We start from the raw sequence: 23979 nt of genomic DNA on the forward strand, positions 1-23979 counted from the left end.
CTATAACTACAGTCAAACCTGTCTTAGAGACCACCCGTCTATAACTACAGTCTAACCTGTCTTAGAGACCACCCGTCTATAACTAGTCAAACCTGTCTTAGAGACCACCCGTCTATAACTACAGTCTAACCTGCCTTAGAGACCACCCGTCTATAACTACAGTCAAACCTGTCTTAGAGACCACCCGTCTATAACTACAGTCTAACCTGCCTAAGAGACCACCCGTCTATAACTACAGTCTAACCTGCCTTAGAGACCACCCGTCTATAACTACAGTCTAACCTGCCTTAGATACCACCCGTCTATAACTACAGTCTAACCTGCCTTAGAGACCACCCGTCTATAACTACACTCAAACCTGTCTTAGAGACCACCCGTCTATAACTACAATCTAACCTGTCTTAGAGACCACCCGTCTATAACTAGTCAAACCTGCCTTAGAGACCACCCGTCTATAACTACAGTCTAACCTGTCTTAGAGACCACCCGTCTATAACTACAGTCAAACCTGTCTTAGAGACCACCCGTCTATAACTACAGTCTAACCTGTCTTAGAGACCACCCGTCTATAACTACAGTCAAACCTGCCTTAGAGACCACCCGTCTATAACTACAGTCTAACCTACCTTAGAGACCACCCGTCTATAACTACAGTCTAACCTGTCTTAGAGATCACCCGTCTATAACTACAGTCAAACCTGTCTTAGAGACCAACTGTCTATAACTACAGTCAAACCTGTCTTAGAGACCACCCGTCTATAACTACAGTCAAACCTGTCTTAGAGACCACCCGTCTATAACTACAGTCTAACCTGTCTTAGAGACCACCCGTCTATAACTAGTCAAACCTGCCTTAGAGACCACCCGTCTATAACTAGTCAAACCTGTCTTAGAGACCACCCGTCTATAACTACAGTCTAACCTGCCTTAGAGATCACCTGTCTATAACTAGTCTAACCTGCCTTAGAGACCACCCGTCTATAACTACAGTCTAACCTGCCTTAGAGACCACCCGTCTATAACTACAGTCTAACCTGTCTTAGAGATCACCCATCTATAACTACAGTCTAACCTGCCTTAGAGACCACCCGTCTATAACTACAGTCTAACCTGCCTTAGAGACCACCCGTCTATAACTAGTCAAACCTGCCTTAGAGACCACCCGTCTATAACTACAGTCTAACCTGCCTTAGAGACCACCCGTCTATAACTACAGTCAAACCTGTCTTAGAGACCACCCGTCTATAACTAGTCAAACCTGCCTTAGAGATCACCCGTCTATAACTACAGTCAAACCTGCCTTAGAGACCACCCGTCTATAACTATAGTCTAACCTGCCTTAGAGACCACCCGTCTATAACTAGTCAAACCTGCCTTAGAGACCACCAGTCTATAACTACAGCCAACTCTGCCTTAGAGACCACCCGTCTATAACTAGTCAAACCTGTCTTAGAGACCACCCGTCTATAACTAGTCTAACCTGCCTTAGAGACCACCCGTCTATAACTACAGTCAAACCTGTCTTAGAGACCAACTGTCTATAACTACAGTCTAACCTGTCTTAGAGACCTACCGTCTATAACTACAGTCTAACCTGCCTTAGAGACCACCCGTCTATAACTACAGTCAAACCTGCCTTAGAGACCACCCGTCTATAACTACAGTCAAACCTGTCTTAGAGACCAACTGTCTATAACTAGTCAAACCTGCCTTAGAGACCACCCGTCTATAACTACAGTCTAACCTGTCTTAGAGATCACCCGTCTATAACTACAGTCAAACCTGTCTTAGAGACCAACTGTCTATAACTACAGTCAAACCTGTCTTAGAGACCACCCGTCTATAACTACAGTCTAACCTGTCTTAGAGACCACCCGTCTATAACTAGTCAAACCTGCCTTAGAGACCACCCGTCTATAACTAGTCAAACCTGTCTTAGAGACCACCCGTCTATAACTACAGTCTAACCTGCCTTAGAGATCACCTGTCTATAACTAGTCTAACCTGCCTTAGAGACCACCCGTCTATAACTACAGTCTAACCTGCCTTAGAGACCACCCGTCTATAACTACAGTCTAACCTGTCTTAGAGATCACCCATCTATAACTACAGTCTAACCTGCCTTAGAGACTACCCGTCTATAACTACAGTCAAACCTGTCTTAGAGACCACCCGTCTATAACTACAGTCAAACCTGCCTTAGAGATCACCCGTCTATAACTACAGTCAAACCTGCCTTAGAGACCACCCGTCTATAACTATAGTCTAACCTGCCTTAGAGACCACCCGTCTATAACTAGTCAAACCTGCCTTAGAGACCACCAGTCTATAACTACAGCCAACTCTGCCTTAGAGACCACCCATCTATAACTAGTCAAACCTGTCTTAGAGACCACCCGTCTATAACTAGTCTAACCTGCCTTAGAGACCACCCGTCTATAACTACAGTCAAACCTGTCTTAGAGACCAACTGTCTATAACTACAGTCTAACCTGTCTTAGAGACCTACCGTCTATAACTACAGTCTAACCTGCCTTAGAGACCACCCGTCTATAACTACAGTCAAACCTGCCTTAGAGACCACCCGTCTATAACTACAGTCAAACCTGTCTTAGAGACCAACTGTCTATAACTAGTCAAACCTGCCTTAGAGATCACCTGTCTATAACTACAGTCAAACCTGCCTTAGAGATCACCTGTCTATAACTACAGATCTGCCTTAGAGACCACCTGTTTATAAGTACACACCTGCCTTAGAGACCACCTATTTATAAGTACACACCTGCCTAAGAGACCACCTGTCTTTATAATAAGCACACACATGCCTTAGATACCTATTGCATATAACTAGTCAAACCCGCCCTAGAGACCACCCGTCTATAACTACAGTCTAACCTGTCTTAGAGACCACCCGTCTATAACTAGTCTAACCTGCCTTAGAGACCACCCGTCTATAACTACAGTCAAACCTGTCTTAGAGACCAACTGTCTATAACTACAGTCTAACCTGTCTTAGAGACCTACCGTCTATAACTACAGTCTAACCTGCCTTAGAGACCACCCGTCTATAACTAGTCAAACCTGCCTTAGAGACCACCCGTCTATAACTACAGTCAAACCTGTCTTAGAGACCACCCGTCTATAACTACAGTCTAACCTGCTTTAGAGATCACCGGTCTATAACTACAGTCAAACCTGTCTTAGAGACCACCCGTCTATAACTACAGTCAAACCTGTCGTAGAGATCACCCGTCTATAACTACAGTCTAACCTGCCTTAGAGATCAACCGTCTAGAACTACAGTCTAACCTGCCTTAGAGATCACCCGTCTATAACTATAGTCAAACCTGTCTTAGAGACCACCCGTCTATAACTACAGTCAAACCTGTCTTAGAGACCACCCATCTATAACTACAGTCAAACCTGTCTTAGAGACCACCCGTCTATAACTACAGTCTAACCTGCCTTAGAGACCACCCGTCTATAACTACAGTCAAACCTGTCTTAGAGACCACCCGTCTATAACTACAGTCAAACCTGTCTTAGAGACCACCCGTCTATAACTACAGTCAAACCTGTCTTAGAGACCACCCGTCTATAACTACAGTCAAACCTGTCTTAGAGACCACCTGTCTATAACTACAGTCAAACCTGTCTTAGAGACCACCCGTCTATAACTAGTCAAACCTGCCTTAGAGATCACCCGTCTATAACTACAGTCAAACCTGTCTTAGAGACCACCCGTCTATAACTACAGTCAAACCTGTCTTAGAGACCACCTGTCTATAACTATAGTCAAACCTGTCTTAGAGACCACCCGTCTATAACTAGTCAAACCTGCCTTAGAGATCACCCGTCTATAACTACAGTCAAACCTGTCTTAGAGACCACCCGTCTATAACTACAGTCTAACCTGCCTTAGAGACCACCCGTCTATAACTACAGTCAAACCGGCCTTAGAGACCACCCGTCTATAACTACAGTCTTACCTGCCTTAGAGATCACCTGTCTATAACTACAGATCTGCCTTATAAACTATTTGTCTGTATTTACAAAGCTGTCTGAGAGACCATCTGTCTACAACTACAGATCTGCCTTAGAGACCACCTGTCTATAGGAAAACACCTGTCTTAGAGATCACCTGTCTATAAGTACACACCTGTCTTAGAGATCACCTGTCTATAAGTACACACCTGCCTTAGAGACCACCTGTCTTTATAATAAGCACACACATGCCTTAGATACCTATTGCATATAACTAGTCAAACCTGCCCTAGAGACCACCCGTCTATAACTAGTCAAACCTGTCTTAGAGACCACCTGTCTATAACTACAGTCAACCTGTCTTAGAGACCACCTGTCTATAATAACTACAGTCAAACCTGTCTTAGAGACCACCTGTCTATATAACTACAGTCAAACCTGTCTTAGAGACCACCTGTCTATAATAACTACAGTCAAACCTGTCTTAGAGACCACCTCTCTATAACTACAGTCAAACCTGTCTTAGAGACCACCTGTCTATATAACTACAGTCAAACCTGTCTTAGAGACCACCTGTCTATAATAACTACAGTCAAACCTGTCTTAGAGACCACCTGTCTATATAACTACAGTCAAACCTGTCTTAGAGACCACCTGTCTATAACTACAGTCAAACCTGTCTTAGAGACCACCTGTCTATAATAACTACAGTCAAACCTGTCTTAGAGACCACCTCTCTATAACTACAGTCAAACCTGTCTTAGAGACCACCTGTCTATAATACTACAGTCAAACCTGTCTTAGAGACCACCTGTCTATAACTACAGTCAAACCTGTCTTAGAGACCACCTGTCTATAATAACTAGTCAAACATGTCTTAGAGACCACCTCTCTATAATAACAGTCAAACCTGTCTTAGAGACCACCTGTCTATACAGTAATAACTACAGTCAAACCTGTCTTAGAGACCACCTCTCTATAACTACAGTCAGACCTGTCTTAGAGACCACCTGTCTATAACTACAGTCAAAACCTGTCTTAGAGACCACCTGTCATAACTACAGTCAGACCTGTCCTTAGAGACCATCTGTCTATAAACTACAGTCAGACCTGTCGTAGAGACCACATGTCTATATTAAGTACAGGTCACAACCTGTCCTTAGAAGACACTCGTCTATAATCATACAGTCAAACCTATCTTGGAGACCACCTGTCAGTATAACTACAGTCAAACCTGTCTTAGAGACCACCTGCTCTATAATACACTACCAGTCAAGACCCTGTCCTTAGAGACCACCTCACCCCCCCCCCCCCCTCTATAATTAAACTACAGTCAAGACCTGTCTTAGAGACCACCTGTCTATATCACTACAGTCAGACCTGTCTAGAGACCACCTCTCTTTATAATAAGCACACACATGCCTTAGATACCTATTGCATATAACTAGTCAAACCTGCCCTAGAGACCACCCGTCTATAACTACAGTCAAACCTGCCTTAGAGACCACCCGTCTATAACTAGTCAAACCTGTCTTAGAGACCACCCGTCTATAACTACAGTCTAACCTGCCTTAGAGACCACCCGTCTATAACTACAGTCTAACCTGCCTTAGAGATCACCCGTTTATAACTACAGTCAAACCTGTCTTAGAGACCACCCGTCTATAACTACAGTCAAACCTGTCGTAGAGATCACCCGTCTATAACTACAGTCTAACCTGCCTTAGAGACCACCCGTCTATAACTACAGTCAAACCTGTCTTAGAGACCACCCGTCTATAACTACAGTCTAACCTGCCTTAGAGATCACCCGTATATAACTACAGTCAAACCTGTCTTAGAGACCACCCGTCTATAACTACAGTCTAACCTGCCTTAGAGACCAACAGTCTATAACTAGTCAAACCTGTCTTAGAGACCACCCGTCTATAACTAGTCTAACCTGCCTTAGAGATCACCCGTCTATACCTACAGTCTAACCTGCCTTAGAGATCACCTGTCTATAACTACAGTCAAACCTGTCTTAGAGACCACCCGTCTATAACTACAGTCTAACCTGCCTTAGAGACCACCCGTCTATAACTACAGTCTAACCTGCCTTAGAGACCACCCGTCTATAACTACAGTCTAACCTGCCTTAGAGATCACCCGTTTATAACTACAGTCAAACCTGTCTTAGAGACCACCCGTCTATAACTACAGTCAAACCTGTCGTAGAGATCACCCGTCTATAACTACAGTCTAACCTGCCTTAGAGACCACCCGTCTATAACTACAGTCAAACCTGTCTTAGAGACCACCCGTCTATAACTACAGTCTAACCTGCCTTAGAGATCACCCGTATATAACTACAGTCAAACCTGTCTTAGAGACCACCCGTCTATAACTAGTCTAACCTGCCTTAGAGATCACCCGTCTATAACTACAGTCAAACCTGTCTTAGAGATCACCTGTCTATAACTACAGATCTGCCTTATAAACTATTTGTCTGTATGTACAAAGCTGTCTTAGAGACCATCTGTCTACAACTACAGATCTGCCTTAGAGACCACCTGTCTATAGGAAAACACCTGTCTTAGAGATCACCTGTCTATAAGTACACACCTGCCTTAGAGACCACCTGTTTATAAGTACACACCTGCCTTAGAGACCACCTGTCTTTATAATAAGCACACACATGCCTTAGATACCTATTGCATATAACTAGTCAAACCTGCCCTAGAGACCACCTGTCTATAACTACAGTCTAACCTGCCTTAGAGACCACCTGTCTATAACTACAGTCTAACCTGCCTTAGAGATCACCCGTCTATAACTACAGTCAAACCTGTCTTAGAGACCACCCGTCTATAACTACAGTCAAAGCTGTCGTAGAGATCACCCGTCTATAACTAGTCAAACCTGTCTTAGAGACCACCTGTCTATAACTACAGTCAAACCTGTCTTAGAGACCACCTCTCTATAATAACTACAGTCAAACCTGTCTTAGAGACCACCTCTCTTTAACTACAGTCAAACCTGCCTTAGAGACCACCTCTCTATAATAACTACAGTCAAACCTGTCTTAGAGACCACCTCTCTATATAACTACAGTCAAACCTGTCTTAGAGACCATCTGTCTATAATTATTAGGGTCAAACCTGCCTTAGAGACCACCTGTCTATTATAACTACAGTCAAACCTGTCTTAGAGACCACCTGTCTATAATAACTACAGTCAGACCTGTCTTAGAGACCACCTCTCTATAATAACTACAGTCAAACCTGTCTTAGAGACCACCTCTCTATAATAACTACAGTCAAACCTGTCTTAGAGACCACCTGTCTATAACTACAGTCAAACATGCCTTAGAGACCACCTCTCTATATTAACTACAGTCAAACCTGTCTTAGAGACCACCTCTCTATATTAACTACAGTCAAACCTGCCTTAGAGACCACCCGTCTATAACTACAGTCTAACCTGCCTTAGAGATCACCTGTCTATAACTACAGTCAAACCTGTCTTAGAGATCACCCGTCTATAACTACAGTCAAACCTGTCTTAGAGACCACCCGTCTATAACTACAGTCAAACCTGTCTTAGAGACCACCCGTCTATAACTACAGTCAAACCTGCCTTAGAGATCACCTGTCTATAACTACAGATCTGCCTTATAAACTATTTGTCTGTATGTACAAAGCTGTCTTAGAGACCATCTGTCTACAACTACAGATCTGCCTTAGAGACCACCTGTCTATAGGAAAACACCTGTCTTAGAGATCACCTGTCTATAAGTACACACCTGCCTTAGAGACCACCTGTTTATAAGTACACACCTGCCTTAGAGACCACCTGTTTATAAGTACACACCTGCCTTAGAGACCACCTGTCTTGATAATAAGCACACACATGCCTTAGATACCTATTGCATATAACTAGTCAAACCTGCCCTAGAGACGACCTGTATATAACTACAGTCAAACCTGCCTTAGAGACCACCTGTCTAGAACTACAGATCTGCCTTAGAAATGATCTGTCTAAAAGTACACAGCTGTCTTAGAGACCATCTGTCTACAATTACAGCCCTGCCTTAGAGACCACCTGTCTACAACTACAGTCAAACCTGCCTTAGATACCACCCGTCTATAACTACAGTCAAACCTGCCTTAGAGACCACCTGTCTACAACTACAGTCAAACCTGCCTTAGAGGCCGCCTATCTAGAACTACAGGTCTGCCTTAGAAATGATCGGTCTAAAAGTACACAGCTGTCTTAGAGACCACCTGTCTACAACTACAGTCAAACCTGCCTTAGAGACCACCCGTCTATAACTACAGTCAAACCTGTCTTAGAGACCACCCGTCTATAACTACAGTCTAACCTGCCTTAGAGACCACCCGTCTATAACTACAGTCAAACCTGTCTTAGATACCACCCGTCTATAACTACAGTCAAACCTGCCTTAGAGGCCGCCTGTCTATAACTACAGAGCTGTCTTAGAGGCCGCCTGTCTATAACTACAGCGATGCCTTTGAGGCCGCCTGTCTATAACTACAGAGCTGTCTTAGAGGCCGCCTGTCTATAACTACAGAGCTGTCTTAGAGGCCGCCTGTCTATAACTACAGAGCTGTCTTAGAGGCCGCCTGTCTATAACTACAGAGCTGTCTTAGAGGCCGCCTGTCTATAACTACAGAGCTGTCTTAGAGGCCGCCTGTCTATAACTACAGAGCTGTCTTAGAGACCATCTGTCTACAATTACAGCCCTGTCTTAGAGACCACCTGTCTATAACTACAGAGCTGTCTTAGAGGCCGCCTGTCTATAACTACGGAGCTGTCTTAGATACCACATGTCTATAACTACAGAGCTGTCTTAGAGGCCGCCTGTCTATAACTACAGAGCTGTCTTAGAGGCCGCCTGTCTATAACTACAGAGCTGTCTTAGAGGCCGCCTGTCTATAACTACAGCGATGCCTTTGAGGCCGCCTGTCTATAACTACAGCGATGCCTTTGAGGCCGCCTGTCTATAACTACAGCGATGCCTTTGAGGCCGCCTGTCTATAACTACAGAGCTGTCTTAGAGGCCGCCTGTCTATAACTACAGAGCTGTCTTAGAGGCCGCCTGTCTATAACTACAGCGATGCCTTTGAGACCACCTGTCTATAACTACAGAGCTGTCTTAGAGGCCGCCTGTCTATAACTACAGAGCTGTCTTAGAGGCCGCCTGTCTATAACTACAGAGCTGTCTTAGAGGCCGCCTGTCTATAACTACAGCGATGCCTTTGAGACCACCTGTCTATAACTACAGCGATGCCTTAGAGGCCGCCTGTCTATAACTACAGCGATGCCTTTGAGACCACCTTTCTATAGCTACTCACCTGCGTTGGGGACAACCTGTCTATAACTACGGCCAGACCTGCCTCGGAGAATATCTTGTCAAACCTTCCTTAGAAACTACCTATCCTTCAGCTAAACTCACCTTAGCGACCAACTCTCGATAACTTCAGCCAAATTAAAGTAGCAAAGCCTAAAAGACCACCTGTCCATAATAACCATCACACCTGCCTAAAAGACCACCTGTCCATAATAACCATCACACCTGCCTTAGAGAACACTTCTCTATAATAACCATCACACCTGCCTTATAGACCACCTGTCTATAATAACCATCACACCTGCCTTAGAGACCACCTGTCTATAATAACCATCACACCTGCCTTAGAGACCACTTCTCTATAATAACCATCACACCTGCCTTATAGACCACCTGTCTAAACTAATCATCACACTTGCCTTAGAGACCACTTCTCTATAATAACCATCACACCTGCCTTATAGACCACCTGTCTATAATAACCATCACACCTGCCTTATAGACCACCTGTCTATAATAACCATCACACCTGCCTTATAGACCGCCTGTCTATAATAACCATCACACCTGCCTTATAGACCACCTGTCTATAATAACCAACACACCTGCCTAAGAGAACAACTGTTTATAATAATCATCACAACCTGCCTTAGAGACCACCTGTTTAAACTAATCATCACACCTGCCTTAGAGACCACCTGTCTATAATAACCATCACACCTGCCTTATAGACCACCTGTCTATAATAACCATCACACCTGCCTTAGAGACCACCTGTTTAAACTAATCATCACACCTGCCTTAGAGACCACCTGTCTATAATTACCATCACACCTGCCTTATAGACCACCTGTCTATAATTACCATCACACCTGTCTTAGAGACCACCTGCCTTAAAAACCACTTGTCTATAATAACCATCATATGCCTTACAGATCTTCTTTTGCCTAAATCTATAGCAAAATGGTTGCTGAACTATTTTGAATAAATGTATAAAGACACTTGGCAATCTCATTAACAAGTACATGTACCTGCATCAATCACCTGAATATATTGGTGATCGTGTCAAAACACCGCTTTTAAACTATTATACACATATTTTTCCCATTGGGATGCACATCTCAGTACCATGCATTTCGGTCATCAATTTCCCTTAAATGACATTTAGCTTCATTGTTCTAAAGGTGATTAAAATGAAATCAGCTATAACATGTTTGATAAAAATTCTCAATGGAGCCGCACCCCTATGCCTCTGCTTGGGATACACTTCAAAGTTATTAGTTACACAATATTCAGGTTCAATTGCCCATGGATGTGTCAGACCAAATTTGACCAAATACCTATCAACCATACAGGAGAAGAAACTTTTTCAAAGATTTATTCCTTCCAGGGGATCCAGACTCTTAACTTAATTCCATATTTTATTGACACAGATGAAATTTTGTCAATAGGATTGGACAGCAGGCATTGCATATATTAGTTCCCTCCTTTCATACACACACGTGGTAAACAAACATGAACATATATACATACATGAAGGTGAAGATGATTCAACAAAGAAGGGAGATAACTCCTTAATGGGAAGAAATTGTTTCATTATTCAAAAACGAAGTAACTCTCTTATGGTTAATATGGATTTTTTTTTTTTTTTTAATTGGTAAGTGTATCTATTTGGTCAAATTGAGTTTATTCCCCCAACATATACAGGCCTTAAAGAGATTAATAATCAGAATCCTTTTCTAACAAAAAACAGAAAAGTTTTTTAAGAATTTGTTATGTTTCCCCTATTGGATCCTGCCCCTCTGGCCCCTTGGGGGATCAGACAAACCTATTATAAAAATTTTGTTCCCCTTTTCCAAGGATGCTTCAGATCAAATTAGAACAAAATCCTGCCATTCCTATAGGAAAAGGATTCTGAATAGTTAGATTCATTTACTCTTTGAGGCCACCCCTCAGGCACCCAGAGGCTCAGTCCCACCCCTCAGGCATCCAGGGGGTCATCCCCACCCCTCAGGCACCCAGGGGGTCAGCCCCATTCCTCAGGCACCCAGGGACTCAGTCCCACCCCTCAGTCACCAAGGGGGTCAGCCCCACCCCTCAGGCACCCAGGGGGTCAACCCCATCTCTCAGGCACACATGGGGCCAAATTTGGTCGATATCCACACAGTCTTTCAATAACATATTAAGTTCATTGGTTCTTCAGACCTGATGAGCCAAAAATAAAGACATTAGGCCCATCAGCCCCTGGAGGTTAGTCTAACTGCCATCCCATACTGAAAATTCTAATCTAGGTTGAATTATTATCAATAGCAATTCAACAAATCATGCTCCAAAGTGTTATTTCCCTGTATAAACAAAAGTAAATTGTACCCCCTCCCCAGCGGGAAATGTGAGACCCAAGGGTCATGAAATTCACAATTTTGGTGAAGCGCCTAAAGACCCTTCTATTTATATGAATTAAATAATGGTGTCTGTGTGAGACTGGTCTATTATAAGTACCGTATATCGGTTTTTTTTAGTGAGTGTCTAATTTTCGCTAATTTAGAGACCACACTCCGTTGCGAATTATAAAACATCGCTAAAATTTGTATTTTTACAGCAGGTATCTCCTTTGCACAACCACCGATCACCTGTATATGTATACCTAGGTGTGCAAATACGTGCAGGTGTGCTCAATGAGCATGGCTCGATTGAATTGTTATCATCAATAAAAAATGTGTTCACAGCTGACCAAACCTTGCCTATTGTATATTTGAAATCATAACGAGCTTGGCTTTGACAGTGTGAATATGGCTACATTAAGATATGTTACAGTTACAAAGGACAAAGCAACAGGGTAAGGCCAGAGTTTGCAGAAGAAAACAACCTTGTTGATGAATTATTGCGTGAATACGACGAATGATCTACACCTCGTAACAAGAGGCCCAAGGGCCTTAACAGTAATCTGAGTCTAAAACCCCTTGTACTATTGTAGTATACATACTCAACAGAAAGTATAGTGGCACTGTTGGCCATGGCGGCTATTGTGGATATTGGACTGACCAAAAAATAAATAACACTGAGGACCATCTCAGGATCATTTCAGGTAAGTTAGTGCTGAATCTCACTAGTGGAACTTGAGAAGAAGTTTGAAATAGGTGTTGTTCAGAAAAACCATGATTGCGCAATAATGTTACAAAATGGCCGCCGTGGCTGCCAAGTCAAAGTTTTTACGTGGTCGAAAAATAACAACACTTTGATGGCTCCCCTTCCTTAACATCCTCACCAATTTCCAGTTCAATGGCATCAGTGGAACTGGAGAAGAAATTTAAAATGTATTTTGCTATGGCAGCCATCTTGGATTTCAGACCGACCCGAAAAATAACAACACTTGGTCGGGATCATCTTGGGATCATTTAAGGCAAGTCTCAGCTTAATAGCACAGATGGAACTTGAGAAGAAGTTTAAAATGTGTTTTTCAAGATGGCGGCTATGGTGGCCATCTTGGATTTCGAATCGGCATGAGAAATAACAACACTTGGTCGGGATCATCTCAGGATCATTTCAGGCAAATTTCAGCTCAATATCACTAATGGAACTGGAGAAGAAGTTTAAAATGTGAAAAGTTTACAGACGGCGCATGGCGGATGGCTATAGGTCATCCTGACCCTTTGGGTCAGATACCTAAAAAGAGGGGGAATTACACTGTGGTGTGATAATGAACGGATTCAGAGATGTAAGCATCTGCAAAGTTCTTGATTTGTAACAAGTGCCGAAAGTACAGTAGGCCCTGTATACATGTATGTGTGCATTGAAGCGTGTGCGGCCGCGGCACACACAGTATATTGTACAATGTATATTGTATACTGCTTGTTGTATATATTTGGAATTGTCGATAAATATCATTGCTTAGGATTGTTTTTGTTGGTGTTGTATATTAAACTTACTAGCTGTTTAAACGCTAAAAATGAATCACGCTAAAAATAAAACATGATAATTTGCATAGGAAATGCGAAAATTTGGTATACGCTAAAAAAACCTGATATACGGTAGTTTCTGTGTGAGGCTGTGTAGTATTTTTGCTATTCTGTATAAATTAAATTCACTGCATTAGTTTATTGTACTCACCGGTTGTATTTCTGAGATTTGTAGGGAATCTATGTCCTCAAGTCGATCTGGGAGTTTTGTAGCAAGTTTTGATCCTTGTAATGCTCTTTGTCTGAGACGAGATATTCTCAACTCCGGCGAATTCAGTTCCTCATCAGAAGTCACCAATATATCAACACGTTTTTTACGCCTCTCCTCAAGTTTTTGATACTTTGCTTTTTGACCGACAGTGTTACCCATCTTGTCTTGGTACAACACTGCCTCTCTACTAGACACCTGTGGTGACCGACTGGTGATATAAGAGAGTTCACTCGGATTTATCTTGTTTTCCTTTCCACCCACATCTAATGTTGTATTCAACGATTTCCGTTTATCATTTTTCCGAACTTTTTTTACCATTAAAGGATTTTTCACCCATGTTTTTCTATCCTGATCGGAATCTGTAGCACTCGATGAGCTTCCATGAACATCAGGAAATCCGTCATCTGACAGAGGCTCAGTGAACATTGAATGTCTTGTTGTTTGTTTTGCGCGGACTTGACCAGATTTGCTGTTTCTCTCTCTCACTTCATGCATTTTTTTTTCGTCCATAGAATTCCTCGGTTTGAGACGACCTGCTGGTCCCTCACTGCGTGACCTACGTTTAATGGCAGCAGACCTCGATTCCTGAACCGAAGTTGCTTCCTGTCTCCCGGTGGATGCAGCCACTGTTCCCTGGTCCCTCCGACCAACCCTTTGAATACGTCGGTCAGACATGTTTTGGTCATTGAGATCGTGTGTGGTCACTTTCAGAGCTAGCTGTGTGGGTGGGGGTGGTCTGGGAGGGGCAGGACCTGACCCCTGGGTCAGGGGACTTTGGGTCTGGATTGGGGATGACTGCGTACTCTGCTGCAGGAATGGTGTTTCAGTTACCACTGGCCGGAGCTGGACAGGTAGGTTGGGGTGACCACTGACACCACTTGTGGTGCCAGGTTTACTGCTGCCCTGCTGTTTGTGGTGCCCAAGACTTCTCAGCTTCTCATCTGCACTCTGGAAAATACAATACAGATTACCGTTTTAGTGAAATCAATGATAAGATATCACAGTGAGGATGAAATACAATACAAATTACAGGTTCAGGTCCAGTAAAAAGACCTCTATAACACCATCACCAGGCCCCCAGATACAGTAGAAGAGGCCCCAGGTACAGGTCCAGTAGAAGAGGCCCCCTCTATAACACCATCACCTGGCCCCCAGGTCCAGTAGAAGAGGCCCCCACTATAACACCATCACCAGGCCCCAGGTACAGGTCCTGTAGAAGAGGCCCCCTCTATAACACCATCACCTGGCCCCAGGTACAGGTCCAGTAGAAGAGGCCCCCTCTATAACACCATCACTAGGCCCCAGGTCCAGTAGAAGAGGCCCCTCTATAACACCATCACCAGGCCCCCAGGTCCAGTAGAAGAGGCCCCCTCTATAACACCATCACCAGGCCCCCAGGTCCAGTAGTAGAGGCCCCCTCTATAACACCCATCACCAGGCCCCCAGGTCCAGTAGAAGAGGCCCCCCTCTATAACACCATCACCAGGCCCCCAGGTCCAGTAGAAGAGGCCCCCTCTATAACACCATCACCAGGCCCCCAGGTCCAGTAGAAGAGGCCCCCTCTATAACACCATCACCAGGCCCCCAGGTCCAGTAGAAGAGGCCCCCTCTATAACACCATCACCAGGCCCCCCAGGTCCAGTAGAAGAGGCCCCCTCTATAACACCATCACCAGGCCCCCAGGTCCAGTAGAAGAGGCCCCTCTATAACACCATCACCAGGCCCCCAGGTCCAGTAGAAGAGGCCCCCTCTATAACACCATCACCAGGCCTCCAGGTCCAGTAGAAGAGGCCCCGCCCCCTCTATAACACCATCACCTGGCCCCCAGGTCCAGTAGTAGAGGCCCCCTCTATAACACCATCACCTGGCCCCAAGGTCCAGTAGAAGAGGCCCCCTCTATAACACCATCACCAGGCCCCCAGGTCCAGTAATAGAGGCCCCCCTCTATAACACCATCACCAGGCCCCAGGTCCAGTAGAAGAGGCCCCCTCTATAACACCATCACCAGGCCCCCAGGTCCAGTAATAGAGGCCCCCTCTATAACACCATCACCAGGCCCCCAGGTCCAGTAGTAGAGGCCCCCCTCTATAACACCATCACCTGGCCCCCAGCTGATCAGGACCCAGTAGAACTCTGACCTCTCCACTGTTCCTCCATTAGCACTAGTTAACACTGCGGAATGCACTACTACATGGGGCCCTGCCCTGTAGTGTTAAACTCCATGCCTTGAGAACAATCCCATCTACAGTAGTCAGGCACAGCACATGGACCATGATTTCACCTTCTGCTTTCGGCTGTTTTTCCGAGATTGTGCCAGGCAGTGTACATATTGCCTGGTGTTTACAACATAAACATGATGCAGACTGTTTCATTTCCTTCCAGTTGGAAAATGTTTCTATAGGATGATTAGCTGGGAGGGTGGGTTATTAACATCACAGTATACTCGAGTTACCGTAAATTCTCTAAATAGGCAGTAACTTATATTACCAATATATATGTTTTTATTGTGATGAATATACCAAAACAGAAATGTAAAAGATAATAAATATCTTTTGAAAGTTAGAGCATGTAGATTTTTATTTTCTTAGTTAATTTGAAGTTAAGCCTCAGAGATTAATGGTAAGCTTTGCTATACTGTACACTTTTCTTATTCAAACAAGAATTACACAGAATTAATTGTCTCTCCTGTCCTGCTTTGTCAATTTTAAGCAAACGCAAAAATCCACCAAAATTTCAGTATTTTCCAAAAACAGCCAAAAACCCTCCAAGTACTAGTATGGAAGTCCCTGTGTGTTTAGATATTGATGTATTGCAAAACAAATATCAGATTTCCAAAAAAACACAAATTCTCAAAATTCACCTTAATATGTCATTTCTACCACAAAAGAACACTTTTTCTGAAAACTGAGAGGATACGAATATGATGTATGATAGAATTCATTCTAATTTGGCTACATTTGTATAACCTAATTTGTAAAGCGATTGGAGAAGCAACAAAGATTTTATATCAATTTCTCAAAATCTGAGGTTTTTAACCCCAAAATACAACAACAAAATTTACTTCATGTAATCTGCAGGGTGTATTGAGATGTCCATGCGACAATGTAACAACATTATAGATCTGGTTTGAATAACATTGACACTTTTTGAGAAACTGGGGTAAACACAACACTTTAAAGTCCAGTATCCCAGCATCCCTAATTTCAAATGACAATGACGGTTGACAACTTCCTGTCATTTCTACAGAAGGCCGAGACCATTCCACTATATCTACAGAATTGGTTACCTTCCCCCAATCAAGCATCTGACCAAATTTAGTCTGAAGCTGCTCATTTGCTTATCACTTGAAGCGATTTATGCAAAAAAAGTTAATGGACTGGAGAGAGAGGACAGATGCCCTCGAGCCAGGTACAGAGCCAAAAAATTGCTGTCGGACAGACAATACACCACTGCATAAGCTCACAACTGCGCATTGAGCAGGTGAGCTAAAATATCACTCATTTAATTTTAATTTCTCTATCATATGTAGGTGTTGAAATCCACTTAGAATTTGATATATAGAGGACATCTAACAAAATATGGGTCACATGAGTGAAACATATTCGGTATTACTCAAGATACTGTTAGATATTCTGGTTTTCACATTTTTATAGCAAAAGATATCATGTTAATTTTTTGATTTCCCCATTGTCATATGTAAGCAGTGTTTTGATTGGTCAAATCAGAAAAGTGATATTTTTCACACTATCACTTTTATGGAATGAACAATTTTCATTGTTTCATTGGTAGATATGTAATAAAAAAGGGCAGCTCCTTATTTCAATTTTTTCTGGAATCCAAGAAAATTATCACAACTTTGATGTTCATGTACTATTTGAACTTCCAACTGTTATTGAATGTGATATAGAGGTAAATGTGAAGAGTTATTCAACTTTAATTTTACACACATCATAAATAATGATATTCAATTGCAACATGCAAAATGTTATGAATATTCAACCAGACTTTCAGAAAAAATAAAACTATCTGTATAGCAATCATCAGATAAAAAAAGGAGCGAAAATATCATTTATTTGTCAAAATATCTGGTTTCCATGCCAACAACTGATATGAATCAAAAGCTACTGTTGGTCATAAAGTGTAAGTGCCTATCTAGGTAGGGTAGGATACCTGTTATCAAGAGTATGGAGCCACGGGAAATCACCAATCTCTCTGGGAAATCACCAACTCTCCGAAAATAAATATGTTCAGTTTCGAAATTTCACAGCCAGATGATCAGTAAATATAGTCTTCTGATAAAAATACCAGTAGGAGTGAATTTGTGGCAGTATTTCACAGTGAGGGCAGTGCAGTGATGTAACGTACCTGGCATTTAGATATACAACTCAGAACTAGAAATTTCTATGAGAGATACTTACAGAAGTCAGATAGTTGTGGATTCTGATAACAAGAGGCCCCAAGGGGCCTGTATTGTTAACCAGGATATTCCAGTGATCATCAGAAAATATATGTAGCCTTTAAGGACTTATGTCCATTTCTACTATTTGGCCCTGCCCCTCTGACCCCATGGGTCCAAAGTCATTACTTATGCAAAATTTGTTCTCCTTCCCAAAAGGATGGTTCTGATCAAATATAGTCAAAATCCATTCAGTCATTCATGACTAGTAGCAATTTTGATGTGCTTGCTTCTTTTTTCCCTTATTGGGCCCATCCTCCAGCCCAAGGGGGCCAGAGTCACCATCTTTGCAAATTTTGTACCACTAACCTTATACATTGTATATATATATGTGGATGCTTCTAACCTTTCCTTAGATTGCAGCTTTACAGGTAAGTAGTACCTGTAACTGTGTATCAAGTTAACAATATTACAGATAATTACAACAAGTTACTGTTTATCAAGCTAACAATTTACAGGTAAGTACACAAGTTACTGTTTATCAAGTTAACAATTTACAGGTAAGTACAACCAGTTACTGCTTATCAAGTTAACAATATTACAGGTAAGTACTACAAGTTACTGTTTATCAAGTTAACAATTTACAGGTAAGTACAACCAGTTACTGCTTATCAAGTTAACAATTTACAGGTAAGTACAACTAGTTACTGCTTATCAAGTTAACAATATTACAGGTAAGTACTACCAGTTACTGTTTATCAAGTTAACAATATTACAGATAATTACAACAAGTTACTGTTTATCAAGTTAACAATTTACAGGTAAGTACAACCAGTTACTGCTTATCAAGTTAACAATATTACAGGTAAGTACTACAAGTTACTGTTTATCAAGTTAACAATTTTACAGGTAAGTACTACCAGTTACTGTTTATCAAGTTAAAAATATTACAGGTAAGTACTACCTGTTTCTGTTTATCAAGTTAACAATATTACAGGTAAAGACTACCTGTAACTGTTTATTAAGTTAACAATATTACAGGTAAAAAAATACCACCAGTTACTTTTGATCAAGTTAACAATATTACAGGTAAAAACTACCAGTTACTGCTGATCAAGTTAACAATATTACAGGTAAAAACTACCAGTTACTGTTTATCAAGTTAACAATATTACAGGTAAGTACTACCAGTTACTGTTTATCAAGTTAACAATATTACAGGTAAGAACTACCAGTTACTGTTTATCAAGTTAACAATATTACAGATAAGTACAATCAGTTACTGTTTATCAAGTTAACAATATTACAGGTAAGTACAATCAGTTACTGTTTATCAAGTTTACAATATTACAGGTAAGTACCACCAGTTACTTTTGATCAAGTTAACAATATTACAGGAAAATACTACCAGTTACTGCAGATCAAGTTAACAATATTACAGGTAAGTACTACCAGTTACTGTTTATCAAGTTAACAATATTACAGGTAAGTACTACCAGATAATATTTATCAAGTTAACAATATTACAGGTAATTACAACAAGTTACTGTTTATCAAGTCCTGAATACATATAACTCCCTTAATGTCATTTTTAGCCCACCATCATCAGATGGTGGGCTATTCAAATCGCCCTGCATCCGTGGTCCGTGGTCCGTCCGTCCGTCCGTCCTTCCCTCCGTCCGTCCGTCTGTAAACAATTCTTGTTATCGCTATTTCTGAGAAAGTACTGACGGGATCTTTCTCAAATTTCATATGTGGGTTCCCCTTGGTGCCTAGTTGTGCATATTGCATTTTGGGACCGATCGGAAAACAACATGGCCGACAGGCAGCCATCTTGGATTTTGACAATCGAAGTTTGTTATCTCTATTTCTGAGAAAGTTTTGAAGGGATCTTTCTCAAATTTCATATGTAGGTTCCCCTTGGTGCCTAGTTATGCATATTGCATTTTGGGACCGATCAGAAAACAACATGGCCGACAGGCAGCCATCTTGGATTTAGACAATTGAAGTTTGTTATCTCTATTTCTGAGAAAGTATTAAAGGGATCTTTCTCAAATTTCATAAGTAGGTTTCCCTTGGTGCCTAGTTATGCATATTGCATTTTGGGACCGATCGGAAAACAACATGGCCGACAGGCAGCCATCTTGGATTTTGACAATTGAAGTTTGTTATCTCTATTTCTGAGAAAGTATTGAAGGGATCTTTCTCAAATTTCATATGTGGGTTCCCCTTGGTGCCTAGTTGTGCATATTGCATTTTGGGACCGATCGGAAAACAACATGGCCGACAGGCAGCCATCTTGGATTTTGACAATCGAAGTTTGTTATCTCTATTTCTGAGAAAGTATTGAAGGGATCTTTCTCAAATTTCATATGTAGGTTCCCCTTGGTGCCTAGTTATGCATATTGCATTTTGGGACCGATCAGAAAACAACATGGCCGACAGGCAGCCATCTTGGATTTAGACAATTGAAGTTTGTTATCTCTATTTCTGAGAAAGTATTAAAGGGATCTTTCTCAAATTTCATAAGTAGGTTTCCCTTGGTGCCTAGTTATGCATATTGCATTTTGGGACCGATCAAAAAACAACATGGCCGACAGGCAGCCATCTTGGATTTTGACAATTGGAGTTTGTTATCGCTATTTCTGAGGAAGTGCTGAAGGGATCTTTCTCAAATTTCATATGTAAGTTCCCCTTGGTGCCTAGTTATGCATATTGCATTTTGGGACCGATCGGAAAACAACATGGCCGACAGGCAGCCATCTTGGATTTTGACAATTGAAGTTTGTTATCTCTATTTCTGAGAAAGTATTGAAGGGCTCTTTCTCAAATTTCATATGTAGGTTCCCCTTGGTGCCTAGTTATGCATATTGCATTTTGGGACCGATCGGAAAACAACATGGCCGACAGGCAGCCATCTTGGATTTTGACAATCAAAGTTTGTTATCTCTATTTCTGAGAAAGTATTGAAGGGATCTTTCTCAAATTTCATATGTGGGTTCCCCTTGGTGCCTAGTTGTGCATATTGCATTCTGGGACCGATCGGAAAACAACATGGCCGACAGGCGGCCATCTTGGATTTTGACAATCAAAGTTTGTTATCTCTATTTCTGAACAAGTATTGAAGGGATCTTTCTCAAATTTCATATGTGGGTTCCCCTTGGTGCCTAGTTGTGCATATTGCATTTTGGGACCGATCGGAAAACAACATGGCCGACAGGCAGCCATCTTGGATTTTGACAATCGAAGTTTGTTATCACTTTTTCTGTGAAAGAACTGAAGGGATATCTCAAATTTCATATGTAGGTTCCCCTTGATGCCTACTTATGCATATTGCATTTTGAGACCAATAGGAAAACAACATTGCTGACAGGCAGCCATCTTTGATTTTGACAATTAAAATTTGTTATCGCTATTTCTCAGAAAGTAATGAAGGGATCTTCCTGAAATTTCATATGCAGGTTCCCCTCAGTGCCTAGTTATGCATATTGCATTTTGAGGCCAATCAGAAAACAACATGGCCGACAGGCAGCCATCTCGGATTTTGACAATTGAAGTTTGTTATCGCTATTTCTGTGAAAGTACTGAAGGGATCTTTTTCAAATTTCATATGTAGGTTCCCCTCAGTGCCTAGTTTTGCATATTGGGACCAATACGAAAACAACATGGCCGACAGACAGCCATTATAGCTAAATCTTAAATTCTGTATATAGGTTCCCCTTGTTTGAAAAGTACTAGAGGGCTGTTTCTGAATTTACACAGATAAGTAAGACTTAGAGGAAGGGAAAAGTAGGGAAAAGATCAATCTGACATGGAACCTATAAAGATCATTCAATGGTGGGCGCCAAGATCCCTCTGGGATCTCTTGTTCATTTGAAACACTGTTTCGGAACTGTTTTTATGCCTTCGCTAGGCTAAAGTAAAACCACAGACTTAGATGGTTCCTGGTAAAACCACAGACTTAGATGGTTCCTGGTAAAACCACAGACTTAGATGGTTCCTGGTAAAACCACAGACTTAGATGGTTCCTGGTAAAACCACAGACTTAGATGGTTCCTGGTAAAACCACAGACTTAGATGGTTCCTGGTAAAACCACAGACTTAGATGGTTCCTGGTAAAACCACAGACTACGAATAGTCTACACTCCTATCTGATAAACAGTTGTAAAGTCACCTGAGAACTCCACCTCAGAAAAGCTTGTTTCTGTAATTAATTTATCTCTACTCTAATGACTCCCATGACAGATTGCAGTGCCCTAATCAGCAGCCATGGCCTTTGACCTTAAACCTCACACAATGACTGCTCCCCAGCCCACCACATATAAAGTGACTACTCCCTACCTTATCAGATTCACACAGCCACAACAGGAAGATATAACACCATCCCGATTCCTTTCCACACCAACAGATATAGCTACTAATTTTTCATGCATCTGGTCAAAAGATGTCCACCCAGAAACACAATATTTATTACAGAGATGCTGGATTGTGTACAAAATGGATCATTTATATCCTTCGATTTAAGCTCTGATTGAAAACTCAAAAAGAAAGCATAAACAACACGACAATTCAGTAAGATAGTCAAAGGTCAAAATGTAGGTCATAGTGACCTACTTTTGGTACACAGCACACCACCTCATATAAGTGAATCCATGACTCAAGTATGAAGTTCTAGTGACAAGAAGTGTAGAAGATAGGGCCCCGGACAAAGTTTTTTTTTATATAGGTCAAAGGTCAAATTGTAGGTGACCTTTGTTTGGTACACAGCACACTAAGTAGTGTAGAAGAGAGGGCCTGGACAAGATAATGTGTGGAAGAATGCAAGAAAAGAAAGACGGAAGGATTGAAGGCCGGATGGACACAACACAAACTATAATCCCTCACCTCCCCACTAGTTACTAATAAAAGAGGCCATGAAAGGACCTGCATTATTCATCTAGATATTTCTGCGATCATAAAAAGACATCTCATTTATAGATAAATTTTCACCATTTTGGAGTCTTCCTCTCAGTATCATGCATTGCAATCAACACTTTGTAAACTTTTTTCATTTTACAACAACTGCATAACAAGTTCAATCAACTTATAATATTAATCACATTTATTGCCTCGGATGCAAGGCATGAGGGTCTTGATTTCGGAGGAAAGCCGAGTTCCCAGAGAAAACCCATATGGTCAGGCAGGTGACCTCTAACCTTCTCACATCTGATAGGGGAACCGAATGCTGGCAGCTTAGGTGAAAGGCAAGTTTGTGACCACCTTACTACCCAACTACCAGCACATCAAAATATTTCTTAAGAAAGCATCTAAGTTTCCTTATTCAAAAGATGATTCAAATCAAGCTGAATTGAAAAGGACTTAAATCAGACTCTTTAAGAATCGCAGGTGTGTTACACTTCCAAAGTATACAGTACCTATATCACAGGTGTGTCACACTTCACAGTATACAGTACCTATATCACAGGTGTGTCACACTTCACAGTCCCTATATCACAGGTGTGTCACACTTCACAGTATACAGTCCCTATATCACAGGTGTGTCACACTTCACAGTATACAGTCCCTATATCACAGGTGTGTCACACCTCACAGTATACAGTCCCTATATCACAGGTGTGTCACAGTATACAGTCCCTATATCACAGGTGTGTCACACTTCACAGAATACAGTCCCTATATCACAGGTGTGTCACACTTCACAGTATACAGTCCCTATATCACAGGTGTGTCACAGTATACAGTCCCTATATCACAGGTGTGTCACACTTCACAGAATACAGTCCCTATATCACAGGTGTGTCACACTTCACAGAATACAGTCCCTATATCACAGGTGTGTCACACTTCACAGTATACAGTACCTATATCACAGGTGTGTCACAGTATACAGTCCCTATATCACAGGTGTGTCACACTTCACAGTATACAGTCCCTATATCACAGGTGTGTCACACTTCACAGTATACAGCACCTATATCACAGGTGTGTCACACTTCACAGTATACAGTACATATATCACAGGTGTGTCACACTTCACAGTATACAGTACATATATCACAGGTGTGTCACACTTCACAGT

General features: G+C 41.8%; 1 protein-coding gene across 1 annotated transcript in view; it reads right to left on the minus strand.

The window, feature by feature from the left end:
- LOC117317383 overlaps window positions 1-23979 on the minus strand; it is a 73316-nt gene that overhangs the window by 8017 nt on the left and 41320 nt on the right. Inside the window, 1 exon segment of the mRNA XM_033872188.1 lies at window positions 13445-14452. Within this exon segment, the coding sequence (XP_033728079.1) occupies window positions 13445-14452 (1008 nt within the window).

The sequence above is a fragment of the Pecten maximus genome, chromosome 19 (assembly GCF_902652985.1).
Source record: "Pecten maximus chromosome 19, xPecMax1.1, whole genome shotgun sequence".
NCBI classification, from domain to species: domain Eukaryota; kingdom Metazoa; phylum Mollusca; class Bivalvia; order Pectinida; family Pectinidae; genus Pecten; species Pecten maximus.